The 19,086-nt window shown below is 34.7% G+C and overlaps 1 protein-coding gene across 1 annotated transcript in view; it reads left to right on the top strand.

The window, feature by feature from the left end:
- The window catches only part of LOC139114728 (nck-associated protein 1-like), a 38,399-nt gene extending 20,229 nt beyond the window's left edge, over positions 1 to 18,170 (top strand). Inside the window, exons 14-31 of the mRNA XM_070676603.1 lie at positions 1,306 to 1,387; positions 1,697 to 1,755; positions 2,920 to 3,065; positions 4,109 to 4,241; positions 4,786 to 4,905; positions 5,317 to 5,459; positions 6,515 to 6,646; positions 7,374 to 7,489; positions 9,675 to 9,777; positions 10,329 to 10,459; positions 11,049 to 11,146; positions 11,738 to 11,831; positions 12,401 to 12,483; positions 12,967 to 13,132; positions 13,821 to 13,931; positions 14,263 to 14,375; positions 15,382 to 15,471; positions 15,951 to 18,170. Of these exons, the coding sequence (XP_070532704.1) occupies positions 1,306 to 1,387; positions 1,697 to 1,755; positions 2,920 to 3,065; positions 4,109 to 4,241; positions 4,786 to 4,905; positions 5,317 to 5,459; positions 6,515 to 6,646; positions 7,374 to 7,489; positions 9,675 to 9,777; positions 10,329 to 10,459; positions 11,049 to 11,146; positions 11,738 to 11,831; positions 12,401 to 12,483; positions 12,967 to 13,132; positions 13,821 to 13,931; positions 14,263 to 14,375; positions 15,382 to 15,471; positions 15,951 to 16,055 (2,025 nt within the window). The 3' untranslated portion in view covers positions 16,056 to 18,170. The remainder of the gene's footprint in view (positions 1 to 1,305; positions 1,388 to 1,696; positions 1,756 to 2,919; positions 3,066 to 4,108; positions 4,242 to 4,785; positions 4,906 to 5,316; positions 5,460 to 6,514; positions 6,647 to 7,373; positions 7,490 to 9,674; positions 9,778 to 10,328; positions 10,460 to 11,048; positions 11,147 to 11,737; positions 11,832 to 12,400; positions 12,484 to 12,966; positions 13,133 to 13,820; positions 13,932 to 14,262; positions 14,376 to 15,381; positions 15,472 to 15,950) is intronic.
- Positions 18,171 to 19,086: the final 916 nt, after the last annotated feature.

Raw genomic sequence — 19,086 nt, 5'->3', positions numbered from 1 at the left:
TGACTTGATATGTAAATATTTTTGTTTCATTTCTAATCTATATAAAATGAAAGTTTTGATCTTTGCAAATATTCAGTTGTTGCGCCGTAGCTATTTTCAGTAAAGAGCTATATGCAAAAGATTTCTGTGAACTGCATGACTTAAATGTATGGAAATTTGATTTGTTTTTATGGATTTAGATTTTTTTATTTTTGACCCTTTGGATGTGTTCCATACATTGCTATCTGCTCTTATATATTTTGATACTTCTTCAAGTAAAGCCTCCTTTGCAGTGATCCCTGGCATGTGTTTCTGCAGAAATGTTTTGAAACAATTTCTTTTTTTTTCATGCATTCTTTGCATCCATAAAGATTTTAGTGATGCGCAATATAAAGCAACTTAGAAATACCGCAAAATGTTACATCTCAGGGAAATAATGTATGTCAATAATCAATATCAACAAATTATCTTTTTGTTGATATGACCTTTTAGTGTTCTATGTGTTTTGAAAATTCTAGTACTTATAAGCCAGTAATTATATTCACATTTTAACCCAATATTTCTTGATATATTTATAGTTTGTGTTTTATGCTGAAACCTACCAATGAAATGAAACATAGTCTTCAAAGTTGATACAACATTTTTTTGTATGGTTTTTGTTTTGTAACAGTTTGAGCCATTGTTTTCCCTTCCTGTCCTCTGACAAGGGATAGTAATAGTTTTACATGCACCCAAGATCACCTGCAATAGTACCACAGTAATTCTTGCCTTCACTTGTAAAATTCTTGTAGTATGTGAGTTGATAGGTTCATGGGTGACATCTCGGGTCATGTCATTGACTGTGTCATAGGTCATGTTATAGGTCATGTCACAGGTCATGTCATGGGTCATATCACTGAGTTCAGCCTGTTTTCACCAAACAATCAATCAGCCTTTATTAAGATGGCATTTGAATCTATCATCTAGTGTTACAGAGATTTCTAATAGGAAACCTTGATTTCTATAAATTTATAATTCTGGACTTTGTACAAGTATATAAATTTTCTCCTTATCAGACAAAGTCTTTGACAAATTATTTAATTTGCATCGATCACCTACATTATGAAGCTATCGAGAACAGCGATTGCCTAGTTCACCATCAAGTTTAGAAATCTGTATTCAACATAGTCCACAACAGTAAATGCCAAAGAGTAAGGCCATTAGAGATTGTATGTTTGCTACAGGTGTACTTCTCACTGTATGCTGTGTGTGTGCTTTGAACTACCAATGACTTATAATCAAAGATGATGAGGCCAAACTTACATGTTACTGTAACTTTTCTTACAGAATTTAGCCGTGTGTCCTGAAGATGAGTCATTTATGCTGTCATCTTTTGTCAGCACAATTCAGTCACTCAGTGTCAAGCAAGGTAAGGTTAGGATTATCTTCATGTACTTTACAATGATTAGTATACACAACAATAATGTGCATCGGACTTACATCAGAATGTCAGTAGTGTGTTCTGTAAAAATTTATAATGTGTCTTTGTTCATGTTATGTGGTATGTTTGCCAGCAATATTCATTTTCAGGTGTCCATTTCAACAGCAAAGAATGTGATGGGTTTTTTCTTAAATAATATGTTATCCAATTGTTGTAAATCCAGTGCGATAAACCACAAGGCATTGCATTGATGGTGTGATTATAATACAACTGACACTTTGTGGTTTGTTTTTACAGTGGAAGAGGGAGAATTGTTTGATTTCAGAGGAATTCGACTGGACTGGTTCAGACTGCAGGTAGAGTACATTGCTTGTGCAATATTTTACGCAGATTTAGTCACCATGTGCATGGAAGGAAGACTGACTCAGTATGAAGGCTTTTAATGACAATTGTTGACTAATACATATGTACATGACACAGTGGTACAGATCCTGTTTGTATCAGAATACACAGTGACTATTATTGTTTGGAAAAATATGCAAAGTTGAAGACCAACGCAGTGTTCATATACCATCACCAATTTCAGCTTGTGTTGATCTGATGATATGAATACATTGAATAGTAAGTCTGTCACTGCTCAAAGCTTAAGATTCTCAGTTAAATCCAAGTACGGTTATAATCATGAAAATCCATGTGCTGATACCATGTCAGTGTGTTCAAATTGCAACACAATAACAACCTTGTAATTTGAGAATTCATCATCACGTTTTGTGTATTTTGAGAGAATTTAATGGCTTCTACACTTTCCCTGAGATATAGTGTATTGAAATTGTTTTTTTTTGATGATATTGGTTTTTATTTTGTCATATTATTTCAATGTCTGATAGTTCGAATAATGTATTTGTGAAGTGAGGCACTGAAAGACAGAAATGTGAAATTAGTTTTTGTTCAAGTCGGAGAAACAATTATGCCAGAGTAAATTACTGTAAGATTGAGGAACTAAACAGATTGCTGCAAAACATAAGTTGTCAATGTTGGTCAGTCTAATTGTAATAGTATTTATATCCCGCAAAGAACGGCAAAAATAGTAAAACGCAAAATTGACAGATGTTTAAACTTTAGAAGCTTCATCTCAAGGTTGGTTCTGTGCTTTAAAGGTAGAGAAATCGATCCCAGGGATCAAGTTTGTTCTAGTCTGTAAGAGAATTATGAAGGTGTCATAGCCGTTTGTTTTCCATTGAAATTGTAATCTAGTTAGTAAATTTCCTGGCAAGACAATCTGATGCCAGACCCATGCCTTTAATGTCATTTCCATGTAATGGACATGTCTCTTGTGAAATGATGAATAAATCATCCATTAGTTTGAATGGTAAAATCATGTGACTGGTACTTGTTCCATCCATTCAATGATTTTAAATCATAATTATTTTTCTTACTGGTAGAATTATGAGGTTTTTGACAGAATATACCATGTCAACATTCAGACAAGTGCTTAAAACTATCAACCTGTTTTATTATAGACCTACACCAGTGTTAACAAAGCAGCATTGGCATTAAAAGAGCATGGAGACCTAGCCAAGACTTTGAATACAATATGTTATCACACAAAGATGGTGGACTTTCTGGATGAAATGCTTGTTGAAACATCAGATCTCAGTATTTTCTGGTCAGTATTACAATGCATAACTTGAGATATTTTCTTATTGGGTCCAAAATTTAAAACTTTTCCTGCCAAGTCCATATTTCACCACCAGGTCAAGATGGTTAAAAGTAATGAAACACAACATATTCCATATGATGTATTTTAACATAATACTGTACACTTGAGGGCCATTGAAAATATAATATTGTAAAGTTGATTTTTTTTGGACAAAAGATGCTATAACATACCAAGCCAAGTGGGTGAAAATACGTCATGTTTTGGCTCAATACCGCTTTTTACTGACGTGGCTGATGGGGAAGTGATACAGTTATTACTGTCCAGCAGGAAAAGGTTAAAAATGAAATGTTTTCTGTGTAATGTGACTTTTAGGAAGACAGGCATTTTGCCATTTATTCTTGTTGAGTTTAGCCCTGGCATTTTGGTTTTTTTTAACTGTAATGACACTTTTCACACGCCAGAGAAACTATCATAATTGCTGAAGTGGCATTATATAAATCACATATTACTTTAATGAATTGCAGGCAATTAACATACGCTCTCTGGGTATTTGTTTATGACAGACAAGAGAAAATATCTTTGGGATTGGCAGATTTGAACAAGGATATATATACTGGTACATCAAAGTTTTAGGATGTTCAAGTGGAAATTGCAGTGCTCGATTCTAAAAGCAGAGCATCATAAATATTATCACAAATTACTTCATGTGAAAAGTAATTATATGTGTTATATCATGCATCTAGCAGTCATCAGACTACATGTACATGTAATTACTTTGTACTTGAAGTAATTTGTATTACATGTATTATTAATTTTTGTATATATATATATATATATATATATATATATATATATATTATATATATATTTTTTTACATGGCACTATTGTTTTACTGAGCCAGCAGGATAAAAAGTCAGGACTTATCCGAGTTTTCTCCTTATTTGGAGTGCATAACTCTGACAGATAATAACTAGTCCTCAAATTTTCAACTCACACTTATTAAGAATGTGCAATCAAGTAATAGGGGTATTTTACTTTCTACTTGCAGTCACTACAACCGCTGTTTTGAGAGTTTTTTCCGTCAGTGTTTAGATATGCCATCGCAGTCTAGGTATATAATAGCCTTCCCTCTGATCTGTAGTCATTTCTTGAACTGCACACATGACCTTTGCCCTGAAGAGGTAAGTCATATCATCATGTTGCAATTTCTATAGATAGCTTACAATTGGGCTTTATGCAAATGATATTCCTATTTTTCATTAATTAATTATTTCTCATTTCTAATTAATATGGAAATTACACTTACAATAACAATGAAAATACAACCTCTAGCAGACTGATAATGTTACAATGAACACTGGAAAAGATGTACTAATAGCACAGACTACAAATGACTACCAACGAATATTTGCAGAGCAATTACAGTGGTATGTACGTAGGTTTGAGAGGAGATATGGACTTGTAGGTAATAAAGAAAGCAGTCAGACGGATTGGAGTCGAAATCTTACAGTCAAAATTAATGAAACCTTACTTGTAGTAATAAAGAAAGCTGTCAGACGGTTTGGAGTTGAAATCTTTATTTGAAATATCACAGCCAAAATCAATAAAATCAAATAAAGTAAACCGTTGCACAAAAAGAAACATTCCTCCCCATCCCAGGGGACTGACTGCTTAACCCTGTGAACCCACATGATGATGCTGAACATTATGTTTACTTTTTGACAGAGACATCATGTTGGTGATAGAAGTCTATCTGCTGTCAATCTGTTCCTTGATGAGATGGCAAAGGAAGCCAAAAATATTGTCACAAATATCTGCTCTATCCATTGCGCCCTCAATGACAAGGTGAGAGGATAAATTTCCTTTGTTTTTCTTTTGACATGATTGAATTGTACCATCTAGTATTTGAACAAGATGTAAAAAACCAAACTATGTTAACTTAATCAGAACATCACAGTTTCATCAACTATGGCATGACATTGTGGTGTCTTAAGCCTTAACATTTGCTGATTTTTTCAGAGATTGTTTTAACATAGGGAGAGCAATTATATGCTCCTTGAATTTTCAAATGCTTATGTTCATGTTTTTATTTTGCATAGTATTTTACATATGAGAAGTACCAGTATTTTAACAATAAATGCGTAACTGCTCTCTTGTAGTGTCAGAAATTCATGGTCATTATTTTCTTCAAAATCAATGGTTTTGTTGCTATGATCTGTGAATGTAAACATGTACAGTCTGACTATTGCACTTCAGCTGTTGCCGAAGAACTGTGTTGCAGCGATAGCTTTCCAACAAGCTAAAAAGAAGAAAAATAAAGACATGAGAAACAAAGCGTTGCAGGAACCTGAAAAACCTGGAGAAGAAAGTAAAAGGAAGACCAGGGAAGAATTCACAGAGTCAGTATTTCACTTAAAGGGGTGGGCGGGATATAAAACGCAGTGAGAATGCAGCAACACTCATTATGCAAGATACCTACAACCATGCAACATGGAGAGGGAACTCCAGAAAATATAGCTCTGAAAGTTTGTTTCAATAAAGTTACAAAAAAGTTACAGCACTTAGGATTGAAATCTGACGTGCTTTATACCTTCTTTTCATCAATTTTGTTTGAAAACTTGGATGCGAAACGATCGTTCGCGAATTGTAAATCCCTGTTAAAGGCATGGTTCAGGTGTCAGATTGTCTTGCCAGGAAATTTACTTACTAGATTACAAATTCAATGGAAAACAAAAGGCTATGACACCTTCATAATCCTCTTTTATACAGACTAGAAAAACTTGATCCCTGTGATCGAGTCCCCTACCTTTAATCAAATGGTCGTTGTGCAAGCCTCAGTGTGAGTCTCAATGCTTGGCTCCTTTCCACTTATGCTCTGAAGTCGACTGTCGTAGTGGGTGTAATGTCCATGCTATGACTGAACCATGTAGTGTCACAAAAATATTTGTATTATGCCATGTAAAATATTATATTCTTTGATGTCGATCCAGTGCCATAATCACGTTTGTGCGAAATCGTTGGAATCATAAACCTTACAATAGTGCAAATCAACATTATTTTTCAGTTCGCTAGAGTGTGGCTGAGAATGGAAACCCTTCTTTACAGGGTTAGACATTACAGAATGAGTACCGTAGTTTTGTTTATGCATTTTCAGTAAATATATCAACAGAGATAAGTAACTATCTCTAGGCCACAGTGCAAGAAATATAAATTCTATTTCTAAAATGAGTAAGGTATCTCTGAAAGATCATTGTTGAAATGCAAAGGACATAAGAACAATAGCAGTGAACCATAAGACTGATTGTTGTCTATTGTTCTTGTTCCAATCTTTTGTCATTTATTCAATGCAGAGATAAATTATATCACCTCTTAAATGAGCATTATAGTAATGCAGAATACATTGATTGAGTTTAATAAATCTTACAGAGACGTAATATTTTGTTTGACTCGACAGAATGGATAAATATCACATGGAACTGACAGAGTTGTGTTATGCTATCAATTACACGGCATCCATTGAAGTCTGGGATCATGTATTTGCACCAAGGGAGTATTTCATCTCACATCTAGAGGCTAGATTTAACAAGTAAGTGTAATGATGATGATAAGTTTTTTCATCCTGAATGTAATACTATCACAAACAAGGTACTGATTACATGTTACAGTGTCACAATTTTTTCCCGTTATAATCATGTGTGAACATTTCAAAATATATACTTTAAAGTGATAATTCAGGAAAAGCAGAGAAATCAGTTCAATGTTTCAGAATCATAACATTCTGTTTAGATCTTGGAGAGCAGCTTCTACCTCTTAGGCCGATGACTGTGAGTGCTAGGCTTTCAGCTTCTATTCAATAATCCACAGTGTACAGCATGTGTTAGCAAAAATGCTACTGCACTGGTTGTGACAATGCATCCTAATGTGTAAAGGGATTCTCAATGGTTCTACTCCAGAATAAAAATAAGATGTGTTGTCTACCAACTCACTTTTCCCAAGGGATCACGTGACAGCATATCAAACAAAACCCCATGTACAAACGCTCATGGAAATAAAAACCTATCTGAGCATGGTTGTGTACATGGTTTTGTTTTTACTGTGGACAGTTTGAATTCTGGGGTTAACCTGTTGTCTTGTTGCTTTGATGAAAGAAGTGAAGGTTATATCAGACAACATTCTGGAAAATTCAAACCAACTGTATTGTAGTCATATTGATGCTAATATAGGTCCTCAGAAAAGTAATTAAAATGTGAAATTTTTGTAATATTCCTGACAGCTGAAAGTTCATAAATCCAGTATTGATGTTTCATTTTCAGGGCTGTGGTTGGTATGATGATGCACAACCCAGAAAGCAATGAAATTGCTAAACCATCAGAACTATTGTCCAGTGTCAGGACATACATGTCAGTCTTACAAAGTATTGAAAACTATGGTAAGTTTGCGATAACCCTCCTGAGTTTGATGTCTGCATCATTTCTTTTATTTCATTGTTGTCAGTGTACAGTATGGTATATCTCTTGAAATGATATCGAATGACTATTCAATTGGTATCAACTGTAGAAGACATCTTTCTAGCAAGTACATGTTTCAAAGAAAAAAGAAATAGCAAACTGGCTTTGCAAAGTTAAAAATTGCTGCGAGAATCGGTTTGACACTGTAAATAATTTACACTTTCACACATATTTGAACAAAAGTGTTTGCATGCAAAGAAATACAGTCAACCATCTTATAGTATGTGAAATGCCAATATTTTGTGACAAACATTTAGATTTATAGGAAGAAGGTAAAAAGATTACCGTAAAATTCCCAATTGAGGCCGCACCTCTAATTGAAGCCGCACCCTGACTTTGAAACATTGTCTTGGCTCATTGTTTGCCCATTTTGGGTTTTTGAATTGTACCATTATAGAAGCCGCACCCCTTCTCTGAGCCCATCATGAAACAATGCATGCTGAAATTCACACCAGCTGGCTAACGTCGCCTCATTGACTTGTGCTAATGATTGACAGGTGTCTTTCTTACAGAAAAAATACCCAATAAAAAGTTCCTTTTTACATGTAACACTACTACCATTGTGCATTTTGTCATTGATAGTAACAAAAGTACAAACAATGCACCATGTATCGGCACGTTTGTGTGTATGTTTGAACACGGCCGAAGTTTTTGTCAGTGTGGTAAACACCGCCATAGTCAATTACCTGATGCAACAATTTTGAAGCAACGGTGTTTGTGTAAGTTAAAATAGTTGAGAGATTGAGATACCATGTTTCAAATACGTAGTTTTCATTCAATACCCACGTACCCTTACCGATGCCTGACCTACAACAACACCACCGGCACCTGCATCATATTGACATAATGAACTGCCTATACTGTACTGTGGGTGCATATAAGCTTGTACACGTTCCGTTTTTGATCATGAGAAAATAAAATTTGACCACAAAACAGTTCAAAAAAACATGCCAGTAAAGTTACCTAAGGTCATTCACTTGCCTTTATTGCACTATCCGAGTATGAGCCACCGGTTCGGCAACACAAGACAGCTGTAAATCAAGGGGACCCATCTGCCATGGACGCTTAATTTATGCTAATTTTATGCACGATTTTTTTTTCAAAACCATTTGATCTTCTATCGCTTTCAAAATCGACTTACTCGACCAAAGAAATTGATTGTACAATCTCTGAATACAGAAGTGACATTTTGTGAAATTCCAGCGTCCAAAAACCCCTAAACTTGAAACAAAGACATCATGCATGCATGTCATGCATGTCAACATGGCCGACCTTAGTGAGACTATTCTATTTAGGGGACGGGGGTCAGCAGGGTCAGAGAATCAAGAAAGTACTGGGAAAACGTGTCATTTTCCTTACGATGCTGTCAAGGGAACTCCAGTTTCCCTTTGTTTTAACATCTTTAATAGTTTCCTTATTATCTAAAAGGAATTTTACCAAGTTTAACGACCAAATACACTCTCCTAACGTTTCTATATTGGAGTAACACTAGGGTAGGGGCTTTTTATGTGGGTAATTTATTCACGCAGAATTCATTGGTACTAATTTGCATAACAATAGCGATTGCCCCTGCAATGCTTGGTGAGCATCGAGAAAAATATCGAAACACAGGAAATGTACGTAATTGAAGCCGCACCAGGACTTCAGCGCGTGATCCCAGGGGTCCCTCAAAAATGTTTCTAATACAAGCCGCGGCTTCAATTGGGAATTTTACGGTATAAAGATTAAAACCACAATGATGTAACAAAATAATTTTCCTAGTTAAAGTACTTTTCAACGGAAATACATGTGAATGTGGTCAGTCATGCTTCCCCAAAATATCACTCAAAAAGAAGACCAGAAACCATTGCAAGTATAGGATCACAGTGTTATGTGTCACTATGATTGACTTGTTGCTCTTCAGCAAATGCATGTGTGATTGGATTTTAATACCTGTAAATGATCCATGATCTCTCCATCACAGAGGGACCATTAAGAAAACACTTGAATTCTTTACAGTGATTCTATGCCATACTTATCAGAGACACGCTGGTGCTGAGCTTTCACATCAGAGTCTGTAAACCAGTATTAGCATGCATAACAACTTTTCTCTTCTCACTATTACAGTGCACATAGACATTACAAGGGTATTCAACAATGTATTATTACAACAAACACAACCACTGGATAGCCATGGAGAGAAGACAGTGACAAATATCTACACAAATTGGTATGTCAACTCTGATGATGCTGGCTGTTTCATATGCATCCTGTACACTATGTTCTATACAACTCATTGTATTAATATCATTGAATTGATACGTCCTTTCTGGGAGTGGTACATTGTTGTACATTACTTTACATTGACAAATGCTACTTTAGCCATTTAGTAGACAGTTTTTAAAAATCATACATTTTTTCTGTTTTTTTTTTGATCAAGTGATTGTCTTCAAAGCATCACATGACCATTGAAATGTATTATGGGTAGAATACAAAGTTGATACAAATATGGTACTATGGCAACAATATGCAAATGCAGAGTGAATGAGTAATTGAAATAGAATGGTACAACAATGCTGTAGAAAGCAAACTAGCTTTGAAGCTGTATCAGAAAATATGACAATGCTACAGAAAAGCAACTAAGCTGTGTACTAAATATTTTCACTTTCATTCTGTGCCTGCCTGCCTGGTACACTGTTTGTATAGCTTGATAAGATATCTATCGGGGTCTGCCTGTCACTGTAAGTTAATCTAGTGGTAATTATTAATATTTTACAACAGGTATCTAGAGGTGCTGCTCCGCCAGGTGAGCACTGGTAACATTTGTTACTCACCAAATCACAAAGCATTTGTCAGTCTGTCACCGGATGCACAGTTACAGATCAATGCAGAGGAATACTCTGATGTGACAGGTAAGAAAAATGATGATTTTGTGTCAAGCAAGTGTGCATGTTTATCAGCATGGCAGAATTTCAGAGAAAACCTGTGTTTATAGAGTTAATAAACTAGACAACCTTCTTTCCTTTCCAAGTGTGTTAAATTTACATATCGAAAGACTCTATGTAAGCTTTCCACTAAAAGATAAATAGATCACTGTCAAGGTCAGATCTTTGTTGGGAGTAGCATGATGTTGCCATGGTTATTGTGTCACAATACACAGAGGTACTCTCACAAAGTGATGGATGTGTTCAATATTCATATAAGTTTTCCCATATTGTACTGAAATGACTTATCTATCTGTTGTTTATAACATATTGTCCACCCTTGCTTCCATACACCGTATGTAAAGTGATAGGTGACTATCTTCAAACAGTAAACATCTCTGATGACACAATCAACACAAACATCAGAACAAAGCTGTGTCAAATTTATTCATAATTTCAGTACTTTGAAAATTAGATTGAATCATCTTCCATGACAGCACTAGATGAAAATTACCAATTACTGCTATCCTAGATGCATACAATTTGAAAGTATGATGGTACACGTTCTGCCTTTCAGAATTGCAAGCACTGAGTGAATTGCTCGGTCCCTATGGTATGAAGTTTCTAAATGAAAGTTTGATGTGGCATATTTCAAGTCAAGTCTCTGAGCTGAAGGTATGTTTTACTATGTGTATTTGTCTCATTGAATCTCTCTCTCTCTCTCTCTCTCTCCATATATATATATATATATCTCTCTCTCTCTCTATATATATATATATATATATATATATATTAATCTACACATCTATATCACTTTGTTCCAATGATATCTATATCACTCTATCCCAATGATATTACCGTTAAATATAACCTATGATATAGCTGTAAATGTCAAGCTTTGTTAAATGTCACCAATCTGGGTGTTCTGGAACTATACTTGCAAGTGAACAAAGTGACCGCTGCTCTCTGTGCGGAAACCAGTGGTCCAATAACTTTCAAAGTTGTTATGCCAAATTTACACCAGTTCTAATTAAATTAGAGCACAGTGGGTGTCAAAGACGTTAATTTTTTGTAATCCGAGTGACCATGCACCATCCAAGTCAGTTATGAGATCATTTGTTAGATTACATAGCTGGATGCGGGTGAAAAGGTATTTCCAAGCAATGTTTTCAAAGTCCTGCTTGGTGTTTAATTTCTTAGAGTCAGATGCACATTGAAGATACAAATAGATAGAAAATAACAATAATTTGTATGGATATTCTCCAGAAACTGGTCACATTAAACAAGGATGTTTTATCAGCTCTGAGAACACATTTTGACAAACCTGTAGAGATGTCAGACCTCTTCAGACGACTGCGGAGTAAGTATTGCTGTAAAATTCTCAATGAAGCCACATCTAGTTCTTAGGAAATCAATTTAGCCACTCCTTTGGGACAAGTCTAAAATCCATATGCAGCTACTATTGCAGATATATGTAATACATTTCCCAGATCTCAATCAGGTTAAATCTCAGTACACTACATGTAGCTAGCTGTTGTAATGCAAATGATCTGTGATCTTGGACTGTCAACATAAATACCTACCAAGTCACTTTTTTTGACTGTCTGATGTCCATCCTGCAAGAAATACAACTCACATTCCAAAATTTTTGCGGTTTGTTGGAGTAGAGTAGTCAATCTATGTGATTTCTCAGCCCCCTTTCTGTTTGCAATGTAAGTATAAACCTACATTGCACAATTGTTTTATTTACAAATTTTACACATGTCTCCAAGAAATTACCCCACAGTGGAACACTCTCATTTCAGTAACATATTCAATAAATATTGATTTATTTTTACTTCAGTACATCATTCTGAGTTCACTGACATCTAAAACAAGCATTCTGCTTTTGAAGTGGCTATCCAATACTAACAGATTGATATGTTTCAGATGTTGATAATGTGATACAGCGGATGACGATAGTTGGTGTGATATTAGCGTTCCGATCTCTTGCCCAGGATGCACTCAGTGATGTAAGTCTTATTTATGGCAGTGTTCTTACATTATTCCAATGCCAGTGTTGGGCCAGTGTTGATTGCATCAGCACTGCTGGATATCTAAACAACAATAATTTGATATAGCTTATAATTTGATGTACAGGTTTGGTGAGTAACATTATGTACAGGCCATGTAACCCTTTTGTAGATTTAGAGAATGTCTTTAAAATTGTATTGTGATGATAGATTTTGGAAAGACAGCATCACCTTCCATCACCTTCCATCACCTTCCATCACCTGTAAAGACTATTCCAGAGTCAAGAAAAGGTACACAAAATTTAGTCTTTAAGAATGTAACAACGGTGAATTAATATGTAAAAGAAGGTAAAACCCTGAGTAGATTGTTGATGAGATATTCAAATTCATCATTTTAATTTCTGTGATATGCTGTTGATTTCTTTGGTACATACACACACAGGGCAATTTGCACATCTCATTGAAGACTCTTTTTGTTGGCAGGTGTTGTCTCGTCGCATTCCATTCTTGCACAGTTCTATTGTTGATTTCCGAGAACATGTGCCTGCAGGGAAAGAGACAGAGATCATTAATGAGATGGCGTCAGCAGCTGGTTTAGCATGTGATATTGATCCAGCGTTAGTGTCAGCGCTGAAACAACAGAAATCAGGTTTGTCATGTGTTGTTACAGAAGAAATTCAACTTTATTGAACGTTTAGTGAAAGTGGCAGATGTTTTTGAATTCAGTGAATATTCTTGGCTGGTAGTGATTGTCATTCTGTAAGTGACAGATTAATATCAATGAATATACTAGGATGAGAAATCTTGTAAGGATCATGAAAGTTAATAGTTACTTTGAATGATACAGTGGAAGTCTATGACAAGTAGGAACAACATCTTATCAGCTTTCCTGCTGGACACTCATATTGCAGATCAAGTTCCATCTCTGTATTTTCTATTACCAGAATAAAAAGTCAAAAAGTCACCACCAACAATGTCATTGACAAGAGCATTATTTATCAGAGTGAATAAAGATGTTTTTATTGTACATACCAGATCTGTAAAACAGGATAGTGCAATTAAATTGGCTAGGAGTAGCTGTTGCCAAATATGTCAATATCACTGTTCCTATGGTACACAAAGATCACACACATCTCTAGACTCAGTTACATTTATAGGCACTCAATGTTAAATATGTGTATCTTGTCAACTGTGAAATTTGCTCTGAAGGTGAATCCCTCTTATCATCTGTACTGTAGCTGTAATTTTAGGATGTCAGATTCTCACTGGAAAGCAGTACTTATGGCTATTATTGAATTGTGTAGTGAAGTAAATCATAATTTGTTTATTTATTTCAGAAAATGTGGAGGATGACTACAGAATATCGTGTCTCTTGATGGTGTTTGTGGCAGTGGCAATGCCAGTGCTGGCTAAAAGTGAAGCCTCATTTTACAAAGCATACTTGGAAGGTAAACTTGCATTCATATGTGTTTCCTCAAAGTTCAGAATGTAGAGTTACTTATCCAAGATGTTTGTTGAGGAGAAAATGGTTCAAGTGGCATTGATCTTTATTTTTCATCCAAAACTCAATATATCAAGCAAATGATAAAAGTAGTTCAGATCAAATTGTGGGCAAGATGGCAGATGATGTGTTATGGTCAAGTATGCCAAAATTAATATTCCATAGAAAGTGATAGATTGTAAGACATTTAACATCTGAGGCATGTAATAAATGTATTTATCTACATAGTGTAGTGATAGTAGAACTGATTTGGTGTTTGTGTGTTTTATGATTGACAGGCAATGCTAACAACAGCCATTGTATCGCTAAAGCAGTCAATGGAATCGCAGGTGCTTTGTTCACAATTCATGGAAAAGGAGATGTTGAAGATAGACTCAAAGAATTTCTTGCAGTAAGTTATTCCATTCATCATTTGGCACAGAGTCATTGTGTTCATGCAAGTCCAGATCAGAGCATGTATAGAGTTCTTTTATACTTTACAATTGTAACCGTGTATATGAACCAAATAATTTTACACACATAGATTATGGAGGGCAAAAAGGGTCACGATGATTAGCAATAAGGCTAGATCCATACAAAAGCAATCTTTAAGTCACTTGTTTCAATATGAATTTGTAAGAATGCTAAAATACTTGTACTTTAAAGGTATACAGTCACCCATAATTTAAATATGCCCATATATGATCAAAGAGGCGTTCCTTGTATTCAAAATGCCCATGCCAGGGCACTGTTTTTTAAAGGGGCCACCCGCTTAAAATCTGTGATTGGTTAGATTTTCTCTTTCCATGGTAACTGTGGCAAAATTGGAACTGGTGATAGTATACCTTTAAGACACAGTGAGCTTAAGCAAATGTAACACTGAGATTTCTTGTACAAAATACATGGATGAAAATTTGAGTACTACCATTTCAACTCACATTTTGAGTTTTAGTGGAAATTACCCTAATATACTGCAGACTTGACAACCAATTGTCTCTGTAATTATGTCTCTTAGAATCATTAGAATGTATGAATATTGCTATCATACAACACAATTTATAAACATGATTTTAATCCAAACAATTTTCATGCCAATCTAAAGTAAGTACCATGTGATTCTCAAAAGGAAATAATTTAATTTTTTTTAAGAGGGTTTGTATCATAAATCATATAAATATGTATCTTTAAATGTTATTATTGAATATTTGTAAATCCATGCCAATTTGCATATCATGAAAGTTGTAAAATTAACAATGAAAAACCAATCAAGACTGTTGCACAACTTTTTATGGCAACATATGTCATGTCAGTCACTCAGAAAAATTGTGTTATGATGAGACAGCACTGCACTCTGGGAAACTTATTTTCAACTTGATCTGTTGCAAGTTGACTGAGTTTGTAACTGTCTTTATTTGTAGCTTGCATCCTCCAGTCTGTTGAAGTTGGGTCAAGAAACAGACAAGCTTGTAATTCGTAATAGAGAATCTGTTTATCTTCTTCTAGATCAGGTAAGTTAAAAACTAAAAGGTTTAGCAGGATTTTTTATTCTTGTTAGTCATTGCTAGGTCAGCTCAGGTCATATGTTACTTTTCTACCAAAATTTGCCTCATAAAACCACCTGTGTCTCTCAGATCAAAAAATGAAAATAAAAACACTTCAAACTTCACAGGTAAATGCTCTTAAGCATGATGCCTCATACAGATGTGAATTTTAACCTCAGTTGGTGCCCGTCTTTGAGCAAAATATTTTGTCAAAGTGTCAAGTCTGACTGGCATCTATTCATGGGTGGTACTTATTTTAAGATTTTTACTGTTGCCAGCCGTACTAATGACTTCCTATAGAGTAATATATTGTATTTTATCTACCAATTTCAATCTGAGCACTACAATTATTGTAATGTTTTTTTCAATTTCATTATTGATAAGTTCATAATACTGCTGTTTTGTGATCGCAGATAACTGTTATGATTTGTATTTGTTTATTTCAGATTGTTCAAGAATCACCTTTCCTTACGATGGATTTATTGGAATCATGTTTTCCGTTTGTACTGCTGAGAAATGCCTATCATGCTGTGTATAAGAAACAAGACTGAGAGTGGTATCAGTAACCTGTCATTATTGGTCAGAAGGTGACTTTTAAATAATCATTGGTCTTACAATGGTTTTGAATCACCATTGATCTGACAACGACTTTGAAATCACAATTGGCTTGACAATAATGGATTAAAAACTTAAATTACCAATGATAATTGTTTTTATTAAAAAACTGTGACGTTACATTAGCTCTGTAACTTTCCTATGAAGTATTTTCCTTAGCTTAGAGGGACAATAACAGAACAATGTAATATAGATACCAGTATCTTAACAAGACATTCTGTGAGTTATTTTTATACAAATACCTGTCATTTGTACTATTTTATGAGTCATCAGTCAATATTATGTTAGAATAATTGCCATCTATTTCACAATACTATTACATCAGGAATCAATAGATGCCGCCGCTATTTTCTGTATAACTTCTGTCAAAAGTGAAAAGAACCTGAGGAACCCAAATTGCTATCAGTTGACATCCTAATTCATTTTAACCAAGGTGTTTTGCAATTTACCGGTACTAGTTTGTGATCTAATATTCATCATTGAACTATGTTTACAAAGTGTCTTGCAGAGGCTTTCTGTTGAGTTTCTTTGGAATAGTTTTAGACATTGGTGAGAAAACTGATACACTGTGCAGGTAGCAGATACATTAGACTTTGAAAATATCTATGAACGCAGTTAAACGGTTTAATAGCTGTATCATCAATGTTTTATTGATAACATAACCTTTGCTGTAAGAAGTTTTGAATGGATCATTTGCACTAACTTTGTTGGAGTCAGCAAATATTTAAAACAACTCTTTTTAGATTATAGGATAAACTGAGTGTTGTGTAGTGTTGGGTTCCTCTAGTCTTTCATTATATACATGTATGTATGTATGTATTTTAGTTTTGATCAACATTGCATATTCAGTTATTGACAGCGGTTACAAGTTGATTTCAAACACTATGTAAATACTGTTAACTCTATGTCACCTGACTGTATTTATGAATTAAGTTGAGCTAGTACTGGTAAGTCTTACCCTCATAAATTGTAACTTTTACTGACAGATACAAATATCAAGCCAAAAGTTTTGTACAATGGTTTCATAACTCATGAAGTTGTATGGAGTTTAAGCAAAGCTGTCAGCATTTGTCAATCATTGGACAACAATTATGAATATGTGGACATGAAGACTATAGCAGTCATCTGCCATTCAGAGTGCACAGCTATCCCTGTTGCAAAATTTAACGAACTGCTTTTAAATAAGTGAAATGGAGCTGTTGCTTGAATTTCAAGGTCAATGTTAATGTAGAAAGTCTGTATCTAGCAACTCTGAGACAATGTTCTTATCTCATCAAATTTGGTTTTGGTTTCATTAATCCCTTGGATAATCTTGGATAAAAATTATTTCAAGAAATGTCAAAAAATGGTTACTGTATTGCTGTAAAAGGATAGACAATTGGTCACAGATTTTCCTGGGTTTTGCTATTTGTGTCAAGTGCAGAAATTTTAGTTGATACACAGAAGACAAAAATACTGAATAAATCAAAGTTTTCAAGTATACAGGTTTGAAGGGAGCTATATTTTTGTGCTAGTTATTCAGTAGGGTCTAACATTGTTGTCCATTGCCTCACTTTGATATACATTTTAGAGTGGGACTTCACTGCTAAGTGATGGCAGCATTTCTAAATGTTTGAAATCCTTGATCGTGTAAAGTCAGTGACAAGAGTCTAAGCTTTGTAATTTAATGTAATCTGTTCAGAATCACCAATTTCATCAATTGATGAAGGCAATTGGGATAAAGGAATTTGTCAAAATGAACTTGATTCTGCAGGATTCATTCTCCTGAAGTATCTAGTGTTGTATTGTTTGGCATCACAGTCTCTGTCTTTGTGCAGAGAGGTATGGTACTGCAAGTGAAATAATCAATACATGAAACATTGTATCCAATGATTCCTTATATATTTCAGCTTGAAAGGCCTACAAGGACGAACAATGATTTCATTCCAATTTATCTTTCTGCTAAAATTGAAATATTAAACAAATATAGGGAATGTATAAAAACTATATTCAGGAGAGAAATCAAACAAGTGCATGTGCTGCTCAAATACCAATAAAACACATTAAAGTCATGCAAAGCTGTCACTTTGTCATCTTTAGCTCCCATTTGCTTCATGCATGTATGTATGTATGTATGTATGTACATATGTATGTAGATATGTAGTATGTCTGCATGCGTATGTATGTATGTATGTATGTATGTATGTATGTATGTATATATGTGTGCATGCATGTATGTACCGGCTATGTATGCACTCATGTATGTTTGTATGTATGTATGTATGTTCATATGTGTGTTTTGTTTGTATTTATCCCTTGTATGTATGTATGTATGTATGTATGTATGTATGTATGTATGTATGTATGTATGTATACATTGTTACAGAGGTATGTATAAAATAAGCATAAGTTTATTACTTACTGTACATTTAGCCCATTATCAGCTTAGCAATGACAATTTTGCAGCTTTTGAATTGACTCTTACAGTGCATGTACAATTATGTGAAGAAATCGTAATGAATTCGTCTTTTCCGCGAGAACAACTTACAATTATAAGAGTGATGTCTGTGTTCCAATAACGGAGGCAGCATTATATAAAATTTTGTCCTGTACCAAACGTATGCCAAATGTGCTAAGAGAAGTCCGGCAACTCTGAAAAAGACATACAGCTGCACTGATAAGAATGAATATACACAGCGCACAGACCTCTGAACATCAGCAAAACTCGCCAGTCACATCATTGTCAACAGTGATGCCATGCAGAAGAACGCGCCCTTTTTAGTCAAGCTATAGGTTTCACAAATCTTTGCCTTTGTGATCATTCAGTGATTATACCAGATCAGACAATAGCATTTTAACCGGCAAATATTTCTTAACGGCCCTCATACCCAAAATAATGTTAACTGTAAGGGGCTTCTCAGCAGATGCACATTAAACGCAACCTTGAAATGGTTGAGAAATGGAGCTTAAGGTTACTATTTCAATTGT

Source organism: Ptychodera flava, chromosome 16 (genome assembly GCF_041260155.1).
Source record: "Ptychodera flava strain L36383 chromosome 16, AS_Pfla_20210202, whole genome shotgun sequence".
In the NCBI taxonomy this organism is placed as follows: Eukaryota; Metazoa; Hemichordata; class Enteropneusta; family Ptychoderidae; genus Ptychodera; species Ptychodera flava.
This window is presented reverse-complemented; position numbering and strand designations above follow the sequence as displayed.